Raw genomic sequence first — 27,932 nt, forward strand, 5'->3', positions numbered from 1 at the left:
GCTTTCATGATTAAGATGGGAGTTGAAGATGGATCTCCCACTTTCTAGCCTGAAGCCTTAATCACTAGACCAAACTGGCTCTCTTCAGATGTTAGAGTCAACTCCATCAGTCTGTTCTACCATTTCAGCATTTTACTTCTTCCTACCTTACTTAGCCAAATATAGACTTGCATACAGAAGTCAGCTATGAGACAGAGAAGCAGAAAAAGTGCCTTGCTGATATTGCAATTACATTCTTACTCACATGGGCTGTGTGAAAAGAGGAGTATTTTCAGTGATGGGATTCAGCCAGTTCGCACCTATTCGGTAGAACCGGTTGTTAACTTTCTAAGCAGTTCGGAGAACTGGTTCTTGGAAGAATCTTATTTTGTTTTTTTTCCCACTTTACAGGGCTAATCCTGTAAGGAAGGCAGGAAGGAAACATTCTGGTGGTGTTTCTAGCCTAATCTTTATTGCCCTGCTTATAGAAACTGCCTCTCTGGTTAACCCTTATTACATTGTAACAGTAAGGTGAAGTGCCCATCGAAGTGAGTGACATTGAGTTGGCCACACCCACACGGTCACATGACCACCAAGCCACAACTACCCAGCTGGTCATTAGGGCAGAGAACCGGTTGTTAAATTATTTGAATCCCACCACTGAGTATTTTGATTGGTGTGCATTTTAAGTAAACCAAATACTCTAATATGGACAAGTAGTCCTTTACTTCCATGAACCCCCATTTAGAAGTCCAGAAGCTCTCCACTGTGAAATTTGCATTCTATTTTCACTTCGTATTTGTCCATATCCCTTCCATATCAATGACATGGTTTACACGCATCCAGCAATGACAGTGTACAACTATATTCAAACACTGAGGACACTGTCTGAGCAGGAACTTCTCCCTTCCTGAATATCTCATTCATAGCTTATGTCATTTGTATCCCGATCTCACACCCACAGGGTTCACTCACTACCCTTTTTGTTGTTTTGTTTCAGTTGTAATAAAAATGAGTGTCTTGGAGGTTGGTTGTGGAGAGCCTGCATGGTCAGAAATGACAAATGTTTCTGGCTCAGTTCCTTTTCCATCCTCCCTTTGCTTCAAGCAAACATAGAATGGCATTGTCCCCTCTGGTTAGAGACCAAACTGCTATGTGTCCGTGTTTCTTCTCATAATGCAAACCATATTAAGCTGTTATCCTAAACACACTTAACTGCCCTGAAATTGCATTAAGTCGCATTAGTAACAAAGGATACCCATAAAAATCCTGGGATTTTTTTAGATTTCACAATAATCTGGTCTCCCTCTGAAGATCCCCTGTGCACAAGATCTTTTTCCTGATAGAATTTCAGAAGCATAGTAATGACTGTAAATTAATTTAGAGTGCAATCACGTTATTTTATTTGTATGCCATTCAGACCTTCCAGATTAATAATGGCTTATACTAGCATATGATATAACAAACATCTACCTGCAATAATAATTGCAGTGGTACAATTTATTAAATAATAGGGCTTATCTTCTTTGCTTGTAGATATTCCAAAGGAAGTTTGAGTGCTCCTTGTTGTTTTCTCAGTGGAGTCTGAACACAGGTTAGAGGTCTCCTATATGTCTGATGTGTAACTATAAGCAGATTTACCCATAAAGTAGGTGGCTCCGTAGGCCCAAAATTCTGTAGCTGATTTGAAGTCTTGAGTGTACATTCTAAATGGTGGCATGTGCAGATTTGAAAATTTAGCCCTATCTTTTAATGGAAAGAGAATCTAATATGAATCCGACTTCCGTATGATGCAAAATTTGGCTTTTGATGAGGATCTCTTATTTATTAAGAATGAATGGATTTTAATTTTTTAATGTCGATAAAATACCTGTGTTAGGATTTAATAATATATTTTTTTCCTTTGGAAGTATAGTAGTTATTTAACGTGTGTGTGTTCTGAAAATTGCATTAGAAATAGGACAAGGGCTACTCGATTTATTCCTTATTTTAATTTCCGAACAGTTCTCCATACCAGCATTAGATAAAAAAGTAAACAGTGGGTTTTCAGAGATTCAGAATTTACTTTGCCATCAGGCAATGGACCAAGCGTCTTAGCAGGTGAATGCCAAAGAGACATAGTGCCAGGATGATGAAGACAAGAGCTGTACACGTATCCTGTTCCCTTGCTGATATTATATGATGATGAAGACTTTCTATTTGTCCATGCCAGGCAAAATGTCTTTTAATTAGTGGAGGAAGTGACAGACTGCCACCTTTGCTTCAGATAACAAACGTGCTATACCAGTTTTGTTAGGGTGACTTTGTATCTTTTCATGAATAATGCTTCTTCGGACATTATTAAGATTTTTAAAATATTGCTATAGATGTGCAGCATGACACATGAAGCTGCTATTCCAGAGAGATTGGAACTGCAAATTCCTGATTTTTTAGCTTGCTTGGCTAGAATTGTGATTATACACCAATACATTTGGATGGGGAAGGCTACGTTAAGGTAGTTGGGCTTTCTCAAGTTGGTATTTAAGAATAAAATAAAAACTACGCAGAATGGTTTATGCATAAAAAGTGCCAAATACATGCTATTGACCATGCACTGAATTTTCTTCCCAAATATATCTATTATGGCTACTGACAGGGAGAACTCAGGGCATAAATTGTTGTTCCAGTTTCAGCTTTAAAAGGCAAAACTTTCTTCCCATTCATTCATATAATCTATTATAGCTGTCTTCTGCATTTGACTTTTAGAGAAGCAGAATACAACAACAGAGATTTAGGATTTTGTGTGTTTGTTTTCTCAGCCCATTCAGTTAACCTTTCTCCAGTCAGCACAGAGAGTATTTCTCAATGGGAAAAGAAACATGCCATTAGCTTTGTTCAGAACCATTTACAAAGACATAAAATAACATTATTTTAACCTCCTCAATATATTCCTGGAAGGATACACACATCTGATTCTCTAAGACCTCCCATTCACATACAAAAGCTCAGAGCAGAAACATTATCTGTTTTTTCTAGTATAATACATGTAGAAATTAGAAAAAATAGGTAATATATACGTAATACATAAGGTTGTTTATAATGAAAAACCTTTTACAGAATTTTAATTAATTTATTTGGTTAATGTTGGTCCAAAATAATTTTGTGTGCATTGTGGAAGCATTGTGGTTGTGTATTCTAAGAACATATTTCTTTTGAATATCTGAAAAGTACAATAGGAACAAGCATTGCTTTCTATATCAAATAAAGACAGTACAAACTGAAAAGCAATTACAGAGGCATTAAATCAAGCCAAGTTGCTGGGTTTTTAAGGAAAATAAAACTTTGTCCATCTGCACCTTGCTAAAATGAATCTGCTATACTATACACTTGTCAAGACTGTATTGCTTATGGAAATTATTCAAGTTGAATTAGTAGCTTATTTCTCTATTTTATCAAGCAATGGAAATACCAAAGGGATCCCAGATAACCTCATATAAAATAAACTATTTTTCTTCTGTTATTATCGCCAAAAATGATGACTTTACCCTGCCTTGGTAAATGAATTGATCTGAACCTCAAACCTCAGATGGAATAAGCACCTCAGGAGCTAATAAGAAGTAAAGCTGATTTCCGAGAGTCATCAATAGCTGTGGTGCCCAACCTACCATCTTAAAACTTCCAATGTGGAAGAAAGAAGAAAGGAATACTGGATTCCATTTTCATACTGCCGTGAGATTAAATTTAAAAAGGAAGATAACTGGCTTCCTATAAAAGATTACACTAAGTACATCAGCAGGGTGACAACTGAACTGCTGTAGATAAGAAATGAATAAAAATAGTTTGCAAGAGAAAAAAAAGGCAGAAATAAAATAAAACGTATTTCATGCAAAGACATCTCCATTTGTAAAATACCATTTATGACCACTTCTGTAAAAAATAAGCAGAAATAGAAAAACCAAACGAGCAAACTATTAAGGTTGTAATTGTAGTGGATATCTTTCGCTGCATTTCTCCATTATTGTACTTAGAAAAAAGACAAAGGAGGTTGACATGATAAGGCACTGTGGATGATTGGGTAAAAAGCATGGAGTTGTATGGATTATGAGATGTAAACACACTGTGGCAATTAACAAAATATTTTGAAAGCACTGTGAAAAATTGCCTTCTCCAGCCTTATCAACTTTCAAAATAATCATTTTCTTCTGGGAGGAAACTCTTAGAGTCTCGGGTATCACCTCTCTTCCCAGAACAGCCAACTCCCAAAAGACATCTGCAATTCTTGACTCTTTCTTTCAGTGTTTTGTAAATGATTTTAGCCACATGGCTGCTGAGCAGTATCTTGAAACAATACAGGTGTATCCTGCTCTACCTGGTGCTCCAAATTCTATGTTTTTATTATAGCCTTCCTTCAAGGAGCTCAGAGTGGCTCTTTAAAGCCACAGTAAGTTAAGTCACAATCAGAGAAAAAGAGAAACTAACTTGTCCTTGATATTTAACAAATCTGTAGATGAGAAGGATGTGAAGGAAGATGCAGCCCAACACAATATCTGACTATGATTTTTCATTGTTCTTCCCATCAAACTGATAGGTTTGTTCCTGGTACACCTGGTCTCTCTAGAATCGATATTTCCTTTCTGGTTGCTATGGTTTTATCTTCCATTTTTCGTAAGAATATTAAAGCTCAGGAAAACTATGATAGGCTGTAACCTTTTTTTGATAATTGTTGTGAAGATAATTATTCACTGTACAGTGGATGTGATAAAATCTCTTTCAAGAAATCTACAGGGGAAAAAAAGGTCAGGTCCCCATATAATAATGAGCAAAAGAAGACGAAAGACCAGGTTCCAAGCCTTGCATTATTTTGTATTTGCTTTTCAAAAGAGACCTTCAAAATTGTTTGAAGTTTATTTTCTGTGCTGCCTTTTGTGCTGGCTGAATACAAGTTGAGCACGTTGGTTCTAAATTCTCCTGTCTTCTTTCAGTGAACAGGAAATTCAGGCTTGTAATGCAAAAGCGCTGGGAAACTTTTTACTTACTCTCTTGGGTGACAGGAATTGAGGTGCACTTTGCTGAACCACTGGACTTGTTGAATGAAATGGAGACACGTGTCAGGTTCCTGTTCTGGCTTGCTAGTTTGGGGCATCGACTCCAAAGTTCTAAATTGTTAGCTGTTTTGTACAGGGTGGGAACCTGTTTGGTGCTTTGAATGTCTTAAGACAGTGATGGCTAACCTTTTTGCCATCACGTGCCAAAAGTGGGGGGGGACGACACACACACAAACACACATGTGCCCACAACCATAATTCTATGCACCCCGTCCCCTCGTGCTGCCCCTGCTTTTGGCACGTGATGGCAAGATGGCCCAGTAGGCCCATTTTTTTGCTTTCCCCAGGCTCCAGAGCCTTTCTAGGAGCCTGGGGAGGGCAAAAAAAGCCTTCCCCACCCTTTCTAGAGGGTCTCTGGAGGCTGGAAACAGCATGTTTCCTGACTTCTGGTGGGCCCAGAAGGCCCGAAAATCAACTGGCCGGCGCATGCATGCGTGCCGGAGCTGAGCTCATGTGCCCACCAATATGGCTCCATGTGCCACCTGTGGCACCCGTGTCATAGGTTCGCCATCACGGTCTTAAGAGGTTGCTGGGAAGGACAACCACAAGCAGGGCCTTTCAACTGGCTATCAAACACCCTATGGTCATGTGAATGGGTTCAAGGAGGTTAACAACCTGCCTGCCATAGGCAAGTTGTAGAATTATTTCTTATGGCATGAAGTAACTTTTAATACACATTTCCTTGCTTCTGTAAAGAAAATGGATGTTTGCCCAGTTTCTGTTGCTGTATCAGATCCCTCCCTTCCTAGAGTTGCTGGGACTGGCCATGAGTCCCTACTTTAATCATCTCATATCTGGAAGCTGGCCTTGAAAATACAAGTCGTGCAAAATCATAAAAAAATGTCCTCCTTTATATTTTTTTGTGGTTCATCTAAATCACTGCAAGTGCTCAATAGTGGGATGATTCAAAAGGCATTAAATAGACAAGTAAAGTTTGAAAGTGCTGATGTGTAACCAACTTGGGGTGCGGGGAAGGGGATAGAAGGATTAAAAAAATTGTATAGATAGTGTCAGGCAATGCAAAGAGGGAAGTGCATTGCCCAGATAACTTTTAAGCCTGTTTTTTTTTTAACTAAACTGGATTCATTAGATTCTGCCTGCACCGGTAATTTTTGCTTATTGTGTGTTTCATTTTGAAAGAACTTCCTGTTCAAGAAGATGGAAACTTGAGTTGGACAAGTTATTTAACTAGGTCTCTTTTATGCCAGTGAGCATCTCCCACCCATTTTGCCTTTCCAGGAGTAGAATACATCACATGACTCCATTCAGGCTCTCTAATTATTAAAGTATTGAAGTTGAGAGAGATGGAGGGAGGAATAGTTTTCTTCAAACCCTCAAAAGTAATTACTGTATCAGTTTTAGCACTCCACAAGTTTCTATATATGTGTGTGTGTATAATTTATATATATTTATAAATGGTTGTAAGTCACTTTTTTCAGTGCCATTGTAACTTCAAACAGTCACTAAATGAACTGTTGTAAGTCAAGGACTACCTGCACACACACACACACACACACACACACACACACACACACACACACACACCAGTGATGGGTTTCAAAAAATTTTACTACCGATTTTGTGGGTGTGGCTTGGTGGGCGTGGCATGGCTTGGTGGGCGTGGCAGTGGAAGGATACTGTAAAATCTCCATTCCCTCCCCAATCCAGAGGAAGGTAACTGCAAAATCCCCATTTCCTCCCAATCAGCTGGGACTTGGGAGGCAGAAAATAGGTGGGGGTGGGGCCAGTCGGAATTTTTACTACCAGTTCTCCGAACTACTCAAAATTTCCGCTACCGGTTCTCCAGAACTGGTCAGAACCAGCTGAAACCCACCCCTCTCTCTCCCTCTCCCTCTCTCTCTCTCTCTCTCTCTCTCTCTCTCTCTCTCTCTCTCTCACACACACACACACACACACACACACACACACACACACACACAGAGCCCTAAGGCTATTATTCACTTGCTCATTCAGATAGTAGCATCTAGCTGATTTCAAAAAAGCGAAGCAGGTTCTGGTTTGTTTTGTACTTGGATGGGAGACTATCGCAAAATATCAGGGCTGTAGGCTAGATCAGAGAGGTTAAAAAAAGAAAACCAACCTGGTGGAAGGCAATATTAAACTACTTTTATATTCTTCCCAACAAAACTCTAGGGGAAAGTCACAAGGCTCCAAGCTCTGCCTTTTGGAAAACTCAGCTCAAGGATTATCTTTCTTATTATTTGTTTCAACCGTTACATTATTTTTAGTATTAAATTATATATATTGAATTAACTTGGGTAGCTGAATTCAGTATATCTTCCAAGTTTATTCATTATTCATCCTGATTGCTAGTGGCCCTATGTATATTTTTCCCTTTTATTGTTAGTACATGCTGCATAACTATTAATCATGAGATTTTGTACAGGCAGAACTGTTGCTCTCATGAGCCAAACCTAGAGCTTTGTTTATGCTCTTATCATTAGGATATCTTTAAACAATATATCAAAAATAAGCATAGCAATACAGAAAAAGTTATTATGACACATACATATTCATTACAGTTAGCATAAATTGTACTGTATAAACTTTTTGCATCAAAGAAAACACTTTATTACTGTAAACAATGTGAGAAAAATGCATCTATATTTTGTTCATCATCATTCTGGGAAGACGGAAAATCTAATATATTGGCATCTCAGTTATTACTTAGCTTCCATGAAGACAAAGAGGAAGTTGTTGTTCTAGGCACATGACACCAAAACAATGTATTATTTGAGGGAGTTGGATGCAGAAAATTGGTTTGAAATTGTCAGATGACTCACGAGAATAAACTTGAGTGACATGACTGAGCACATGACTTTGTTTGAGGGGTCATGTCTTCTGACCAGACCCCTGTTAGGGTCTGCCAAGCCAAACTCCCACAAGCATCCTACTGGTTCTCTCTTCCACCCCAAGAACAAAGTAACACTTTCACTTCCCTGTTAGAATTCAGCAACTTTGCGATAAAACTTTATAACCTCAGACTCAAACTCTACTGATAGCTTCTATGAGAAGTTGGAGAAATAAACCTTTGATCACTACAAATTGAGCTTGACATATATTTTTATTTGTCTATAACGGCTGTGTTGCTCATTCATAGAGAATAATTGTGGTTGTGGTTGTTTTCATTGGCAGCATCCTAGTCTGTGGAGGTCCTTTCTAAAAGAACCTCAATTTTTAAAAAAATAGAAAAAGAACTGGCAATCTGATAGAGCTGTAATTAGGTTAAGGCTTCTGGCTGTGATTTGCATGGTCCAATTTGCACTTTAGTTAATTAAAAATATCTACAACATGGGTGTGCCTTGCTAAATATATATTGCAGAATCCTGTTTGTATTCTAGGTCATAGATTCTCAAAGCCTTTCTTGCTGTTATTAACTTTAAAACATTATAAGCGAATAATTTTTCACTTTTAAAGCACAATGCAAAATCATTAACATGTAATCTTGATTCTGTGCTCTTCAAAGAACTATGTCACTTCAATCAGAATATTGGTAAGCAAACAGCTTTCTCTCATGTCTTTAAAAATGATTCTGCACAAAAAAAATCAATAATGGCCATGACCATTGACATTCTTCTAAAAACAAAACTCAACAGTGATATTGTTGTGATCTGAATTGTGCATTCAGAGAATTATATATTAGTTGTCTGAACTACTATACAATCTAAAATAGAACTAAAAGAAGTGTGGCCTTTCCGTGGTGGAGTATAAGTCATGCTTTCTGTGCTTCTGTAAATAGCCAAAGGCAAGTCGGTTAGTTCAAAACAATCTTCTGTTTGGGATGGTATAAACAGAAGAAATCGTAACATCAATTAGCTGGAGGGCTCTGAACCTACTGCCCATCCTATGACTACAGGATCATTATTGAAAGTTGTAAAACAAGCCTGCTTTTCAGAAATAATTTCAGTATGTATAATGTGATGTGGTGTAGTATGTGTAATAGAATTCATATGAATATGGTTGCTTGAAGGAAGATGACATCACAGCTAAAGTTATCTGCTGTGGCTAGTAGAACAATAATGGAATGGGGAAAGACTTCACTGTGAAACGGGAAGAACACGATGCAAAGAAGTAAACCATGGGAAGCAATATTTTATGAGAGATCTGTAACACGGAAGAGGGGAAAGGCAGAATGTATGTGTAATAAACAGAATAAATCAAAGGACTCTTCCACTGGCCCAGCTAAACCAATATCCTGGACAGTATGGGATAGCAAGCCTTCACGGAACCTTTAAACATCTTGGTACCCAACTCTGAATACTAAAAAGCATTTACTTAAAAATCTGAATCCTTAGGCCTCTTCCTTTAATACTGGAGCAACCACTGATCTTGCTGGTTTGTATCCTGGATTTCCCTTCTTAAGAATGTAGATCCTACTTATCAGTGAAACCAAAGGTTGTTTTTGTGTGTGTGTTTTGTTTTTGTTTTTAATTTGATTTATATGCCGCCCTTCTCCGGAGACTCAGTGTGGCTTACAATGCGTTAAGCAATAGCCTTCATTCTTTTGTATATTTTATACAAAGTCAGCTTATTGCCCCCACAAACTGGGTCCTCATTTTACCTACCTTAGAAAGGATGGAAGGCTGAGTCAACCTTGAGCCTTGGAGAGATTCGAACCAGCAGAAATTGCAGGCAGCTGTGTTAATAAACCAAGACCTTCAAATTCTGAAGGGCATTTGAACTCCCTCCCATTCTTTTCATTGCATCCTCTGTTGATGTAATCGTTTTTTCATTTGTGTTTGTTGTTATTGTTCATTGAAATCAGTGGACCAGCAAATGGGCAGAGAACCCCAACATACTGAAATAGCTGAATTCTGTTTTCATTGACTGGTTGCTAATAATTTAAACAGAGCTATGCCTCAAATGTAGGCATGTATGCAGTCTGAAACAATTGTCTTCTCTTTAAAAGACCCTGAGGTTGTAAAAAGATCATGATTTTCTTTTTCTTTTATACTTTTTTATTTTATTTTTCCTATTACATTTACATATGCCTTTCATATACAACCTTTATTAAACAAAATCATGTTAGTAATCTTTAAAACAGACACATATTTTTACCCCTGCTGTAGATGGAGGACAGAGGTTTAACATGTAAAGGCATGTCTAAAGCTTCATAATGAGGCTGACAGTAAGATTTAAGCCAGGGAGTTCCTGGCTCAAAATTCACACTCTTAACCATTACATTATACCAATTCAGTTTCGGCTGACCAGTTGGAATTTCTTATTATCATGAAGTTAGAAGTATTATTCAGAATTATTCAGGCATTATGAAGAAAGTATTTTGCTTCATTGCAAATAACCCGGCCTATTAAATGGTCCCAAGTGCTTATCTGAGAACATGGAAATGAAACAGCAGATGGCTTCTTTTTCCAGTGCACAAACTCACATGGAGCCACATCATTATTCAGATGATAATAAACAGGGGAAATAAGACTGTCAGGAGATAACATGAATTTTATTTCCAACACAAACATTTTTATTTGTTAATCTGATTAATCAAATGGTACTCCACAAAAACTTATACCAGAACAAATATGTTGGTCTCTAAGCATACTATAACTTTATCTCTCTGAAAACCTAATAATTTAATCTTTGGATTTTTTATTTATTTATTTATTTATTTTCAATTTATATACCGCCCTTCTCCCTGAGGACTCAGGGCGGTGCACAGCCAGAATTAAAAACATGAAATACAAATAAAATAAAATAAGCTGTGAACCCTAGCTTTTATTAATGTTTTAAAGTATTTAAGTTTCTGTATATTTGGATAGATGGATGGATGGATGGTTGGTTGGTTGGTTGGATGGATGGATGGATGGATGACAAATTTTTCAAGGAGAATTTTAGCCCTGAAGTTGCTATATGAAACTCTGAAAAAGTAAAATTATTAGTTATAAAGCTATCTAGTTGATATTTGCAAAAATGACATAAAGTGGCAGGATTTATAAGACTGACTGTAGTCGTATTCAGTTTTTTTATACTAATGATGGTTTGTAGAATTAATACTGGTTTGGGTAATTTTCTTTAGCTTTGATTGCTAAAGAACTGCATGCACAGTGCTTTAGCTTGTTAGTGTAAAATTGCAAAGGCTCCCCACCATTCGCTGTCTGTTTAGGCTTGCCCTTTGCTTTTATCTGCCAAGCAGAAGAAGAGGAAGGATGAATTGGCATACTATATGTCAGGATTGCCCACATAAAGCCGTGTTTTTGACTAAAAATTCTCCCTCAGGCCAGGAATCCATAAACACTGTAAACAAAATGGTTAGGTCTATCACTTCTTTCCCTGCTTCCTTTCTCTTTCTGAATCTGTGCAACACCCATACCTCTCTTGACTCTCTTATTCTTTATATTTATCCTTGTTCTTTTATTTCTTTGTACTTTATCAGTCCATCCACTTCTTTTAAGCCATCATGCTTCTCCCCAACCCTGTTCTTTCTATTTCCTAGCTGCCCTCTCCCCACCCTGATTGCCAGTCCTGGCTGTCCTCCTCACTTTTTATCAAGAGCTACCATTCCTCAGTCCAGAATTCTAGCTTTCTTGCCCTCTTACCTGTTCCCATCAATCTAATATCAAATCATCCTGTTCCCTTTCTTGCTATGCAGCCCAAAATCTAATCCATCACTATTTGTAAGATAGTGATATAAGTAAGAACTAAGGAGAAATTTCCTAACAGTGAGAGCAATTAACCAATGGAACAGCTTGCCTGCAGAAGTTGTGGGTGCTCCATCATGGGAGGCTTTTAAGAAGAGACTGGACAGTCACTTGTCTGGAATGATATAGGGTCTCCTGCTTGAGCGGGGGTTGGGCTAGAATACCTCAAAGGTCCCTTCCAACTCTGTTATTTGTTACTATTGCTAGAGGAAATGACAGCAAGGAGGACAGATTCAGGAGGAGCTCAGGCAGGGTTATAGCTGTGTGCTATGCTGCGTGTGCTATTTTAGTGCTGAATTGTTCTAAGGAATATATGTGTATATGAATGTTTTTGTGCCTAACTTCATGAATTTAACTGGAAAACCCAAATTCAAATCTCTACTTGACCACAATAGATGCATCCTGAACGAGACATTCTGTCTGAATCCAACTTACCTTATGGGAGGTTTGCTATTATGGAGATAAAATAAAGGAAGACCTCATTGTAGGTTGACTTGATTGAACTACAATTAAAACCAAAACTGATTTTTAAAATGTTTTTCTGAGTATAAAAAGCTGAACACATCAGGTCTGGTAACCAACCTTTTTGGAGAAAAATAACTTTTATAAAAAGGAAGCAGACACTCTATGCTGAATAGTTTGTCTGAATTGTTGACTCATTCACTAAAACTTTAACAATTGCTTAATATCCTTGTATTGCTCTCTATCATACTCTGTCAACAGATTATGACAGCATTCATGGCATTGAGGGAGTTACATAACTTTGGGAGGAACATCTTAACTCTTAACTTAGTAGCTAAGTAGTAGTCTTACAAATAATCTATACATGAATAGGAAGTTGCAAGTATAGTTTTACATTCATGACATGTAAAGGCAGAAGGGGCCATTACATACACATATGAAGCGTTGGGACAATCAAAGACATTTCAGAAGAGAGCCCATATTGCTGTCACTCAACAAACAGCAGGTAATTATTTCCTTCTTGGTCATTTGCTTTTGAATAGTTAAATAAAGAAGTAAAGACAGATAAAGCAAGGAGCCAACATCAAAATAGTGGCGAATATCTGTAGCTCGGGTGTAGAATGAGGATGAAGTTTCGTTCTCCGAGCTTGTGGGTTGGTTTCCGAATGTTTCATTTGGCTAGATAACATCTTCAGTGGAGTTTAGGGGATGTGTTCTTCTGTATATAAGGGCTACACCTGAAGCCCTTAAGAACACTGACACTGACATGCCCTAAACTCCACTGAAGATGTTACCTAGCCTAGTAACAAAACATTCGGAAACCAACCCACAAGCTCGGAGAACAAACCTTTACCCTCAGACATCAGAATGTTACAGTGGAAACATCTGCAAAATTTTGTGAAAGACACAGCAATATCACCCTCAAAATATTTGGAAATTCCCTGATAAGTAACTATTTGCTTGCTTGACTTTATGCAGAAAGGACCAAATAAATTAGCACTGTTTTAAGGTTAAAAGGTATACCTCAATACATGCCATTGAAAACTATCGCTAATGTAGATGTTAATATTCTGCTCCATTTAATAAAGAAGCCTTTATTCACAGAGAAGATTGGGTTCATTGAAGGGCTGTTTTCTAAGGAGCAGATGTGTCTTCAATCTAGGATCTAAGCCAGTGAAATTTTTTTATGAGTAGATATATAGAGAGAGTTGCAAATCATGGAGCAGCAAATGAAAAAGTGATATAAAATAAATATAGTAAAGAACATAAAGATCATTCTTTTCCATCTTAGATGGTTTACATAATCAAGTCAGACCCATACCTGGCAAGACAGCCATTTATAACACTTAGATCTATTTTCCTCCCCAGGAAAGTCTGTATTTTGTCAATACAGCTGCTCTGAAACGTATGGACAGAAAACATCTGATTTCATTCAGGAGCCTCTCTTTGTCAATCTTTTGTATCCTCATTTTCATTTCTTTGATATTATTCAAATGGTAATTGACTAAAAAGTTGTAATCAATGTAATTATTACTTGATTTTCAGAAATTTAAAGAACTTACACAAAGGAATCAAAATCAAAATATCATTTATCAAAGATCACTTTTTCCAAATTTCCATGCTAAAGCTGTACTACATAAATCAACTTGAGCTCTCCATATAGCAGATGTGCAGAATCTCATATATTTAGTTGAATTACAGTTCCAACACCCTTTGCTGTGCTGATATAACTTCTGTAAAGTTGTACCAATAACAGCAAGAAGAACAAGGTTATCCAGTCAGCAGAGCTATATGTTCCTAATTTTAAAAAAATATAGTTATGATGCTGCATGGCAATTCTACCAAATTTATTATTATGCCTACTTGTTATTATACTAGATAGTAAAATTAACTATATACCATTATTTGTTAATTGCTACTTCTACTGCTATTAGTGTCATTGTTAATGTTTAAGGAAATGCTTGGACTTTTAGATTTTTATAAGGTTTGATTAACTATGATTGAGATTTAATCAGAGTTCATAAATCTGCCAGAATATAAGTATTTGTTTGAGAGAATTCCCACGGAGGAAGGAATGAGCTCCAGGAAGTGGGTTTGATGAGCAGGTGGGGTTTCTGCCTCAGGACACAGTACTGAATTAGTATTTCAGCATTTCAGAATCAGCTAGTAGGACAATGCGCTTTTGGTGTGATGTGAAAGGCACATGAATGGAAGCTCTGACCATTTGTGGTCTCTTAAAATATTTTGGCACGCTTTGTATAAGAGTTTCATTCTTGATGGTTTGGCCAAATTCCACAATGGAGTTAAATTTTCAATTGGATTAGAATGTTTTATTTGCTACAAAAAAATTCCTGCACACTGTTAAATATCGCTACCTAAAGCTCACTTGTAAATACCAGCATGTAATGAACATCCTCACTTCTCACCCAGAATATTGAACACGTATTTTCAAAATGAATATAATCAACAGGTTTAGAGGCCATTGAGAGAAACAGTTGGAAGGTGAAGCCATCACACTGAGGAGTATCAACTGTCCTTCAAGTAATAATCCTAAAGACTAAATCGAAATCCCAATACTATATATGCGCTAAATTCATAGAGGCTGAAGGAGGAGTGGCTTCTTAGGATGAGTGACAAGCTTAAAAAAGCAGCAGACTATAGAATTTTTCTATAAAATATGTTGGACTAAAACTTCCATTATCATAAAAAGATATGACTCTAAGATATGGATTATGAGGGTGAGAATACAACACAGATCAAATTAGGTCAGTTCCTTGTACTGGGCATATTCACCTTCTGTAGACTATTAATGTCTACAGATGGTTTCCAAAAAAAAAAGATTTTCTTTGTCTGGTCATGACCGACTCTAGGAGGTGGTGTTCATCTTTGTTTTATTAGCCGAGGGAGCCAGCATTGTCCAAAGATCCCAAAGGTGCTTCTTCAAGTGGCAACTGGACTTTCTGGTTTTTCTTTGAAGATGTTTCACTTCTCATCCAAGAAGCTTCTGTTCTGACTAGACGGTGGGGAATGGATGGGTTTATATTCTTTGCAGACAGTTGGTCATTTGGATTCTTTTAGAGAGTCATTGAGGCCACTTGGAGGTTTGCCTCAGGGTCACCGAGTAGTGCAAATGTGGTGGAGCCTTCATGGAACTGCTGAAAAGACTGTGTTGTGGAGCTGTGCTTTCTGCAGGATGCTTTCTGCCCTGTGTCCCTTCACTGTTGAACACAGGCACAGAGTGTTGGGGATAAGTCTGTGTTCCATCTCATCAACTACAGGCAAATATAAAGCAAATATATTTGAGAATAGTGCAAATTTTCCCATAAAATGGCTGCTGTGTGTGAGTGAGCAAGAGAGTTACCTGTTCATAAAATGACTCCAAGACTTATCCATTTCCCCAAAGGCCAACTGCTCCACATTCCCTCTAACCTTTGGGTCTTTTCAATCATCCAACATTGCATTTCTTTTTCTTTTTGCTTTTTCTGAACAGACAATTACACTTCTTGATTAAGCACTTTCTTTGGGTGTTTTTCTTCTGGTTTTAATTTTCTAAGTATGTTTATAAGGCTTATTGGGGTCCAGAAAACTCTTGTAATTCTTGTGCATGAACAGTAGTATTCAATCTGTGGTCTGCAGACCACAGATTGTCCACAGGTTTTCTGCATTTATTCCCAGTTAGATGGGCAGAGATAGCTCATCTTTACAACACCTGCCAAGCCCTAAGGGGTTGAAGGCTAAAATATCTGATGAATGGTTGCAGGAACTCAGTATGTCTAGTCTAACAATGAGAAGTCCTGATAGCAGTCTTTCAATATTTGAGGGACTGTCACAGAGAAGGAGGTTTCTCAAAAGCATAAACCTAAATCTAACCCAAGGACAAGAAGTGATTTATGGAAATTTACCAAGGAGAGATCCAACCTAGAACTAAGGAGAAATTTCCTGACAATGAGAATAATTAATCAGCGGAATGGCTTGCCTCCAAAAGTTATGACTGCTCCATCACGGGAGCTTTTTAAAGAAGAGTTTGGACAGTCATTTGTCCAGAATGGTATAGGGCAGTGATGACTAACCTTTTCCGGACCGAGTGCCCAAAGCGCACTCACATGTGTGTGAATGCGCACACATGCGCCAGAACCCCCAAAAGACAATGTGTGTGCTGCCCCGCGCATGCGTTCCATCTCCCACACATGCACCCCATCCTCTGTGCATGCGTGCATGGCCCCACGCGTGGCCTGCCCCATTGCACATGCGCAGACGGACCCCACACACACACCACACGCATGCATGGCAGAAATCCAAAGACCAGCTGGCCAGCGGGAGGCACATGCACATGCACAACAGACCTGAACCGGGGTGACAGCTTGCATGCCATTAGAGAGGGCACTGCGTGCCATCTCTGGCACGGATGCCATAGGTTCGCCATCATGGGTATAGGGTCTACTGTCTGAGCAGGAGGTTGGATTAGAAGACTTCCAAGATCCCTTCCAATTCTAGTATTCTGTTTTCTGGGAGATAGTGATAACTTTCAGGAATAACCAGTAGGGTTTCTATCATGCCCATGTATTAGCTTCAAGAAAGAGATTTTCATCAGTATGAACAGAAAAAATTAAATGTACTCTCTGTATCTCTTCTGCATCTCTAATTATCAGTTCACACATGCAGAGACACTTTACAAAACTGAAAATTAAATGCAAATATGCATTAATGTTTGCCCCTTAAAATGAAACTGCTGATCCCAAAGATAGCAAATAGTTTCTTTTTTCTCAACTATATTTCAAGCTCTTTATTTGAAATAACCGAGTATAGTCTGTTAAAAGGGAAGGACGTTACAAAAAAGGGGAACCCATTTTTTTCTTCCTGCTGAACTGATTTTGGCTAGGAAAATGGAAACTGGGAACATGTTGGCTGTTTTAAAAAGTATCACGTTGTAGGCAAAAAAAGCTAAATCATTTCATTTTTTAAAAATGGGTTATTGGAATTCCACTCTGTGCGCACGTCTTTTAAGTGTGCTGGAGAAAGAGTTTCATGAACAGGTTTCTTACATTAAGATAGAATAAACATGCTTAATTCTCAACTGCTATTTCAAAGGCTTTGGGAACTGCCAGAAAGTATTTTTGCTCAATGTAGTCTTGATGGTGGTATTACAGAGATGTACAATATGCTGTATACAGATGTTGCTTTGTTAATTGTCAATTTAAATGATGCATTTATAGCCAGAATCGGTGGACCTTAGAGGAGATGTGAGAGATAACAGAGCACTGCTGGCATTAGTCTGGATATGAAATGTGTAGTAAAAATAACCACAATCTAACACAATTTACAGCCCTCGGGAACATTTCATTCTGTGCTGTCTTTTAGCCAACAAATGCCTTTACAGCACAATTTAGCATAATTTATGAATCCACTTCTGGTTGGCACTAGTACTTTTTTTTTAATTTGATAATGCTGTTAAGGATAGAATTTTCAATGGCTTTCTCTTGAAAAAGAACAAACTCTAGATATCCAAACAAATCGGGTGGTGAAAAAAACTGACTTAAGAGATCCACTAACTGGTGTTAATATAATTTCTATTACTTGGGGCAACAACACACACTTGTAGCCACAATCTAGACTTTTTTTTTTTGCCCCTATTTGGTGTTCTGAACTTCAGTTTTAATCAATAAATAAATCAGCACATTTTTTATTTACCTGGTTTCAATTGAATCTTCTCCATTTTGGCAACTAGCAGTAGAGCAGCAGTGCTCTTATCCGATTGCAGACAATAGCCAGAAATGTGAATTGTTATCCCTGTAACTTTGTACAGTTGTAATTTTGATCTTTGGGATATTTTTGCAGGACGTGATTTGATAATCCGATAGGGAGCCATTGCAACTCTTCTGCATATTGACAGAGTGAAAAAGAAGCAGGCCCCTTACAGATTATCTGCAAAATCTATGTTCCACCTAATACTTCTAACTTTCTGTGTGAGGGGTAAATGGTCCAGTTAGAATCTGTGTCATCTAAATTTAGGACTAATTATGAAGAACAGATATTATGAAGAGCACATATAGGTACCTAGGAATGATAACTCAATTAGATGTTCAGAGTTCATTTCTCACTTCTGTCTTATCTTCAGTGTGCTCTGAAGCTCTACTACATCAATTGTAAAGCATACTTTACAATTTCTATTGAATTCAGCTGAGCCTGCAATAAGTTCAACTATCTGACAAAGATGGTGCTGTTAGACAAATTAGGTTAACATCCCTTGTGTAAATTTGAGATTTTCATGACTTTAACTCTGACATATTTTTAACAAGTTCTGAAGACCTGGCTTTTTTTCCCACAAGGTTCTGGGCTACAGTGGTATTTGGGCTCCCTTTGTGAGGGTTTTAAGGGCTTTTAATGGATGTTTTAACATCCATTAAATAGTGGCTCAGTGGCTAAGATGCTGAGCTTGTCGATCAAAAGGTCGGCAGTTCGGCGGTTCGAATCCCTAGTGCCACGTAACAGGGTGAGCTCCCATTACTTGTCCCAACTTTTGCCAACCTAGCAGTTCAAAAGCATGTAAAAAATGCAGACAGAAAAATAGGGACCACCATTGATGGGAAGGTAACAGTGTTCTGTGTGCCTTTGACATTTAGTCATGCCGGCCACATGACCACAGAGACGTCTTTGGACAGCGCTGGCTCCTCGGCTTTGAAATGGAGATGAGCACCACCCCCTAGAGTCAGGACATATGTGCGTATATGTGTGCACATATAGCACATATGTGCGAGGGGAACCTTTACCTTTACCTTTAATGGATGTTTGCTCTGCCTGAATGACTTTTTTTTTCTCTGATGTTTGATACCCTTGTTTTTAATTATGTATAGCACCCAGAATTGTTGATGAATTGGGCAGCCTTTTAAATGTATAATAATTACATATAGAGTTATGCATATTGGGTATATGTACTTATGGGATTCTGTCCCCTGTCCCAAAATTGTTTCTACCCATTTTATCCAATCTGATACCATCAAATAGGTGGTATTGTCTGGTGGGAACCAGAATGAGAGCCTTTTCTGTTGTGGCACCCACTCTTTGGAACATCATCATTTCTCCTGAGATTAGATCGGCCCCTCCCTGTTGGCCTTTGTTAAAGCCTGCAAAACCTGGTTTTGTGCTTGAACTTGGGGTTGTAGGTATGGATTAGAACAGTGATGGCTAACCTTTTTGCTATCGGGTGCCAAAAGCTGGGGGAGTGCGGGGTGGTCGTGCATGTGCCCGCCCACACCCATAATTCTATGTGCCCTGCCCCCTCACGCACGTGCACAACCCCCCCATGCTCCCCCTGCTTTTGGCATGTGATGGCATGGTGGGCACGGTAGGCCCGTTTTTTTGCCCTCCCCAGGCTCCAGAGGCTTTCTAGGAGGCTGGGGAGGGCAAAAACAGTCTTCCCCACCTCCCCGGAGGCCCTCCAGAGGCTGGAAACAGCCCATTTGCCGACTTCTGTTGGGCCCAAAAGGCCCAAAAATCAGCTGGCCAGCGTACACATGCATGCTGGAGCTGAGCTAGGGCAACGCTCGCGTGCCCACCAATATGGCTATGTGTGCCATCTGTGGCACACGTGTATAGGTTCGCCATCATGGGATTAGAGCCTGCTCTTGGTTGTATGGATGTTAGGTTAGTTATATCATGTCCAGTTGCTATGTATTTTTATTTTCGTTTTATATTATGTATTTTGTATGTTTATTTGCTTTATTCTAAGATACCTAGAGTCACATGAAAGTGAGATTAAATAAATATCACATAATGGCAGAAATCAAATGAAAGGTGCAAAGCGTATCCTAGTTCGATTAGTTGAAGAAACTCAGAAGCATGAAACAAACTAGTCCATTAAGTCTCCGTAAAGGAATTGTTTTGTGGTATAAGCCCTAGCAAACTCAGAATCCCCCTTTTTAATTGTAATAGAAGTACGGTAAAAGCTTAAACATTGCAATAACTGTGCAAAGTGCTGAAAGAGGAGCTTTGTGCAATGTGTTGGCGAAGCAAAGCACTCTTCACTGAATTATTGAAGCAGAATCCACTGGCAGTTGCAGAGGTCTTGTGAGTACATGCACACAAATGCAAAGGTAATCCAGGAAAGCTCTTGCAGATGTCCCAGGCATCTCGATGAATACAACTGCCTCTCAACTTAGAAAAGGGATGTTTCACTTATGCTAATATGCCTCACAGCCCTAATAAACATAAACCCATGGTTTTATGGTTAACATGAGACACAGAGCTACAAACGTTAAGGTCTGGAAGCTCTCTTCTTCCCGTCATTCTTAAGTGATGGGGAATTGTAACAAGATAGAGGGGATCTGATCTACTTATTTGACTGTGTCATATTTGATTTCGATAATTATATATCACTTGGAAGCTAATTAATTGGCCTATTGGATTTACTTCCCATTAACAAGTATTGTGGCTTGCTGCAGAGAGTGTGGTAGATAAACATGGGTATCACATTGGCTAAGGGTTGCTAAACTTCGGAGACACTGCTCTGCATGTTGAGACTGACCATTGTCTGCATATTTTACGGAAGTCCTATAGGACTGCATTACATTTTCAATACAGATATATTTATTTTGTACTAGTGTTTCCTAATAGGCCCCTTTTCTCTGGCTTTTTAAGGTGTGCTTTCTCTGCCTGCCTACTTCAGCCCTTACAATGATGGATCGATATGCAGCAACGGAAGAGCTGATGCTTATGCCCAGCTAGAACTTCGGACTTTAGAACAATCTCTTCTGGCAACTTGCGTTGGAAGCATCTCTGAATTGAGTAAGCAACATAAGCACTGATATGTTATTAATTTACACAACATATGGGACCTTTTGCTAGGATAATTAGGGGGAAATATTTTGCATTTTACCTTTGTTTTGCATGTGCTCACACTGGAAAATATGTTTCAGGATGTTTTTCAGGAAAATAAGATCCTCTCGTTAGATATTTCAGTTTCATACAGTGTTACACAGAGATAAGCTTCTGTCCCCATCAGATTATTAAAACTGTCGTCATTTATTCAGGGTTATCAATAAATACGGTACTTTATACATGAAACATCTTCTTACTCTGAGGGATTTAGAATCTAGATTCTGTATGTGCAAAGCGACAGAAGGAAAGTAAAGGTAAGGATGCCTTCAAGTGAAGCTGATCTCCTAGAGTCTGCATCTATATGGGTTTTTTGACAGTTCTGCAGAGATTTACTATTCACTTCCTCTGTATGCTGTTTCAACATTACATGGTGGCTAACAGCCCTAAAATTCCAAGGTGCCCCAAGTTCTAATCAGGGCCAACCCTGCCTAATTTCTGAAGTTCTGACCGGGTGCTGTCAACTGGTAAAGTACGCAATTCAGCAAGAAGAAGATGGGTGACAAGACAGATGAGGAGAAGTATGTCTTTCAATGTCATGTTTTTCAGTTTGGTTGTTGTAGGTAGTTTTGATCAGGAATGTTTCAGAGATTTAATGGGAAACACACGCTTTATGAGATGTAAGAAAGAATGGCCTTATCAAGATATTAGAGAGAACATGCCAAGCAGAGAGAAAGGATTATCCCAGGGGAAGAAGACATAAAAGAGTAAACGCTATCAAGGATTTTGAAGCCAAAGATAAAAGTCACAGCATATACGTAGTGTAGCAATGGATAGGAATCTATTCATTTCACAGAATTGGAGATACTTAAAACATTTAATGATTCATATCAACTGTATGTTGCAATTGTATATATGTGTGAGTGCCTGCCACCTATTTTGGCACTAGTACAGTACTACAATTGTTTTGATAAGTAGCAAACTGGTTGAAATGGACATCTGAAAGTAGCAACTGTTTATGCTGCATTTGCTTTGCCAGCCATATATTACATCCCACTTAATGTTTGAAGGCCCAGCTTGTTTTCCACTCCTGCTGAAAATTCCAGAGAGGAACTTGTGGGCCCCAGTATTTGGCTAACATGCCACATCCATCCTAAAGCCCATGAATTTGGCAAATGGATGAATCATACTCAAATGCCAAAAGGGCAACTTTCCAACCTAAGAACCAGTTAGTATTAATGAAATAAATAAATAAAACTTCTAATATGTGTACTGTTTTTTTTTCTTAAAAAAAACCACAGACATAACAGAATTTTATATATAAAATAAGCTATGAAAGTCTGTTTATGTTTTGATTAATGTAAACTATGTTTTAGGGTGTACTTAAACTTTATTACTTAAAGGATGCTTTGTAGACTTATTTTTCCTCTGGAAAATGTTGGTCTTAGCATATCTCCTCTTGTTTGTCATCATCATCTGAATGGGACTATCAGAAATCAATCCATGCCTTACGGGCCTCACCATTTATTTTATGGCCTGCATTAATTTGAGGTTTTATTTAAAAGAAAAAAGCTTAACACATATGTACAGTATATTCTGCAATGCAGGAATGTTCTTATGGCATCAATCCATGATTAGACACAGCTTCCTTTCCCCAATTTGTAATTTGGCAAGTCCACTGATTGCCTTTAATGAAATCCCATATAATCTCTTGCCTGAAAATTTGAATCCAAATGTACATCTTTTATAGACGATTTTACAAATTTACACAGAAAAAAAATCCATTTCTTTTTATACAGGATACACATCTTTTTGTACCTATAAATATATATTAACAGAAGACTCAGAAAATTGTAATTCACATTTTAAGATATAATACTTAGTCAAACAATTTTCTTTTTAAAAATCTATAAACTTTTCATATCCTAAACAGGTAAATTTGCAAGCTTAGGTAAGTATCAGTGAGTTCAGTACATTTTACTCCCTAGTAAGGGGTATGTTTCAGTGAATACTAAACATCCTGCTATTTAGATGTAAGGCCCACATTTCCATTTTGCAATGGTAAGAAATAAACATTTACATTTATATGACTTTTTAGGAATCAGTCTTGAAGACCTTAAATTTAGCAATCCTCTCCTCTTTTAATTCTGAATGTAGAAGCTTGTTGACTTATCATACCTAGCTCTATAAACTACATTGGGCATACCAATTATCAAAGAAATACAAATTGACAAATATCAACTATGGTACATTGAGCTAGGGTGAAATGCTACCGGTAGTAGCGGCGGCGGGTAGTTCGGAAAACCGGTAGCGGCAGCAGTGTGAGGTTCCGCCCACCCACCCAGATGTCGTTACTTCCTAGTTTTAACCAGGAAGTAACCTGTTTTTTACCCTCTGCGCATGTGCAGAAGGCTTTAGACATGCACAGAGGGTCCAAAATCGCACACGGCATGCACACTTCCAAACCAGTAGGGAAGGTAAGTAGATTTCACCCCTGCATTGAGCATATTATATGTTCAGAGGATATAGTATATTTTCAATTGCTTTAATAAACTATGGACAGTGGTTCAAAGTCATATTTGAAAAAGAAAAAATAAACACCATTTACTGCTGACTTCTCTTTCTAGCTTGTTCTAGAAAGAACTAACCAAATTGTCTGTTGAGACAATAGGGGCGGGAAACCCATTCACATAAACATAAGCATTTACAGAAACCAGAATTCAAGAAAACATTGAATATGTATGTAACACAGTATGTATGCTACTAAAAAAAATCATTTTGTAAGTTGGGACACTGACCCAACTTATTGGCATTAAAAAGCAGGCTTTCCAGATTCTAATAAGAAGTTGAAATTAATGTAAATGGCATAGGTATAGATTTTAAAACATGGTTTGCATTCAAAAGGGTCTTATAATGAACTGAAATAGAATATATAAACCTCTCGCCTTTTAGTGAAGAAGGGTGAAGGGCCTTGAAGAGGTGAAATATCATGATTTTTGAAAATACAATTGTTTTGGTTTCTACCTCTACTCCCTTTCCAGGTGATTTGGTATCACGAGCAATGCACCACATGCAGTGTTTGACTACCCTTCGTCCTGGCATGAGCCCTGTTCGGCAAACCAGACAGCAGCAACCACCCATCACCTGGTCCCCCGACGCCCTCCATACCCTTTACTACTTTCTACGCTGCCCTCAGATGGAATCTATGGAAAACCCCAACCTGGATCCACCAAGGATGGCCTTGAGTAATGAACGGTAGGTCTTCCTGTCTGTGCTCCAAAATGACTTTTCAAGTTAACAGAGCTTCACTTTGTAGAGCATTTCAAGTCTAGTTTGCTCCGTGAATTCCACAGCCTTCTCCAGTCATTTCTGTAGCACAGCCAGGACATTTTCTTTACTTGGCTAACATGTTGGAATTGGAATTAGAGTGTTACGGAGGAAAAGCCGGAAAGAACTGAAGTTTTATTTTCTAGTGTTCCAGGGTTTTTTTTAATGTTTGTTTCTCTGTTCCAGACATGTTCAACTGTAATTCCCATAGTTTCTAGCAGATTTTTAAGGCACATAAATACCTTATATTTTTATAAGAAAACTTTGTAGATCATAAAAAAATAAGATTATTTTTGCAGATTCAGTACTTTTTACAATTTTAATACCTGCTCATGGGCCGCTTCTAATTTCTAATTTTCCTATCTTGCATACTTTTGAGAGTTGTTGATCTAAGCAGATTTCAGATACAAATATTAGATTTTAAGCTTCCCTGAAAAACTCCTTTTCTAGTTGGACATGAGACAGAAAGAGGAGAAGGCTTAGTTTGTTTTTTCAAACTGTGTCTCTGCAATATTCCAAAATCAACATACATACTGCAAAAATATTGGTTGTTTTTAATGAACTTAAGGTGGAAAATCTTTAAAGCAATGCTTAAAATATATAGACATAGACACTGATTCAACAGATCAAGTGTAATATAATTGTGGGAGTCTTAATAAAGCACTGTTTCAAAGCATTTATTCTACTAATGCTGATCAGAGCAGGCGCACATGGGAGTGCATAGAGTATGTTCGGTATTCACTTACCTTCGCTACCGGTTCGCAAATTGAGGGCACGCGCTACCTCCGTGCATGCGCAAGAACTTCTGCGCATGCGCAGAGCGTCAAAAATGTGACGTGATGATGTCTGGGCGGGTGGGCAGAGCCTCCCGCCGCCACTACCGGTTCGCCCAAACCGGTTAGAACTGGCAGAATACCACCACGGATGTCCATTGTTCTACTTCCAAGGAATGGATCAATAATGTTCCTTTTTTCTTCTTCTGGTGTTCTTGGCTCCTGATGCACACCAGAGAATTTCACATGCAGATCCATTTCTCATCTACACGTGGAGCCCTTTCTGCATGCAATATAATTTTTAAGCTTAAATACACGCGTAGGTAAATGCAAGCTGGAAGGTATCAGATTCAGAACGACATGGCTGTTTCTGAATAAAAATCTAACCAGCCTTTGAAAATGGTTTAAAAAAACCCTGTGCTTTTTCACAATAAATCCAGTGCTTTCCATTTAATGTGGCCAGTGGGATATATACTGCAGGGGATACTATATACACAGATTTCTGTTTGTTTATTTCCAGCAAGAGGAAAAAGTAAATTGAGGTTATTTCTGAGTATGCCAGACCCGCAGCATGCTGCATAAAGGCACTGATTCACATACCCTTTCTTGGCAAGGCTATAAGAGCAAGCCTCTTTTTTTTTTAACTGTTAGTGCTAATTCAGCTGCAAATTCTGCATTACTCCACTGTGCCTCATTGAGCTTATGAAGTATGCTTTTGAAGCCATTGCAAATCTAAGGGGGGGGATCTCAGTTTTAAAGCAAAGGAAATAACACTGAAGATCAGCTGCATTGTGTTTTTTTTTTTGACGCCTGCAAAATCTATTAATGCCGAATACAGTTATTTTAAACAGTAAGAAAGGTGATGCACATTTTTGCCAAAAGCCATTCCTATCGTTATGTTAACTGGTGAGCATTAGAACAAGCTTCCCCAATCTGCCACCCTGCAAGGGTATTGGATTTCAGATCCTTAAACCTTTCAGAAGCCCAAGACTGTTTTTGATTAATTTTGTGAGAACTTGCTTGCTTGTTGCTCTTTCAGCTGGTTATTCATCAAATTCTCTTCAACCCTTTTTTTTTTTAGTATTTCAGATAGCTGTGCTACTAAATTTGAGGAGAGCAGGAAGAAGAAGTCCTTAGTTCTCTTCTTCTGGTCTTTTTTTTTTTATTTTAGTCTCCTCCTTTTCACCCTATTCCAGATCTTACTTGCTGCCTGTAAAACGATTTCTGTGGACATCTTACCTCCTATCTTTTCCTCTTCCTCACTGCACACACTCATTCACTCTTTGGGGCACAAACGTGCAGTGTCAGTTTGAGAAAATAAATATATGTGACTAGATTTATGAAGCCCAGTTTAAGTTTACTTTATTGTCATTGCACCTCGTTCAACAAAATTAAATACCATATTCAGTGTACATCATACATAAGAAAACTATAAAAAAAAATAAAACAAAACCACACATCCTTCACGTTCTACACAGTTGAATTGAAAACCCCTGATACTTCATTAATACAATAGAATTCAACATAGTTATTGCTCTGGGATAGAAGCTGTTTTTCAGCCTATTTGTCCTTGTTTTTATTGTTCTGTACCATCTGCCAAATGGCAATAGTTCAAAAAAAGGGTGCCCAGGATGAGATGGATCTTTAAGAACATTTTGAACTTTCATAAGGCAGCAGGAGTTATAAAGCTCTTCCAAGGAGGGGCGAGGGCAACCAAAAATCCTCTGGGCAATGATGTTAACCAGAGGTGGGTTTCAGCAGGTTCTGACCAGTTCTGGAGAACCGGTAGCGGAAATTTTAAGTAGTTCGGAGACTGGTAAATGCTACTTCTGACTGGCACCACCCACATCTATTCTCTGCCTCCCGAGTCCCATCTGATTGGGAGGAAATGGGGATTTTGCAGTAACCTTCCCCTGGATTGGGGAGGGAATGGAGAATTTACAGTATCCTTCCCCTGCCACGCCCACCAAGCCACGCCACGCCCACCAAGCCACGCCCACACAACTGGCAGTAAAAAATTTTGAAACCCACCACTGATTGTTAACCCTCTGGAGTGCTGTCCTATCTGCCACTCATATATCACTCATACACCCTTTGGGGCCCAAAGATGCAGTGTCAGTGCAGTGCAGTGAGAAAATAAATATATGTGACTAGATATATGAAGCCCAGTCTTTATTATGTTATTTAATTGTTACCACATTGAATCACAGGACATTCCTTAACTATCTTTTATATTAGAAATAGACATTCTATGTTAAAATCTTCATAAATTTCACTAAAAGCCAGTGTGTTATAGTAATAAAAGTAGCCAAATAAAAGTTGCGAGATTAAGCTTCATGATTAATCATGAATTTCACACATCCCACTAAGACCTGGTTTGCAGGTCTAAGCAATACTTTGCAGACTAAGCCAAGACTTCTGAATTCAAATGTAATACTAAATGTCAAATAATGGTTTGTATCAGTGGTGGGTTTCAAAATTTTTGTGGTGTGGTTTAGTGGGTGTGGCGTGGCTTGGTGGGCATGGCAGGGGAAGGATACTGTAAAATCTCCATTCCCTCCCCAATCCAGGGGAAGGTTACTGCAAAATCCCCATTTCCTTCCAATCAGATGGGACTTGGGAGGCAGAGAATAGATGCAGTCGGGGCCAGTCAGAGGTGGTATTTACTGGTTTTCTGAACTACTCAAAATTTCTGCTACCAGTTCTCCAGAACTGGTCAGAACCTGCTGAAACCCACCTCTGGTTTGGATGAATGACTCAGCTGACTTCATCCAATAAGCAAAACAAAGAATCTACTTTTTGTTTAATGCACTATGAAAACCCAG

General features: G+C 38.4%; 1 protein-coding gene across 1 annotated transcript in view; it reads left to right on the forward strand.

Annotated features, from left to right (window-relative positions):
• The window catches only part of ABTB2 (ankyrin repeat and BTB domain containing 2), a 150,812-nt gene that overhangs the window by 77,542 nt on the left and 45,338 nt on the right, over positions 1-27,932 (forward strand). Inside the window, exons 2-3 of the mRNA XM_034417345.2 lie at positions 20,831-20,977; positions 24,049-24,262. Coding sequence (XP_034273236.2) covers positions 20,831-20,977; positions 24,049-24,262 — 361 coding nt within the window. The remainder of the gene's footprint in view (positions 1-20,830; positions 20,978-24,048; positions 24,263-27,932) is intronic.

Source organism: Pantherophis guttatus, chromosome 1 (assembly GCF_059756535.1).
Source record: "Pantherophis guttatus breed Tessera chromosome 1, ASM5975653v1, whole genome shotgun sequence".
NCBI classification, from domain to species: Eukaryota; Metazoa; Chordata; class Lepidosauria; order Squamata; family Colubridae; genus Pantherophis; species Pantherophis guttatus.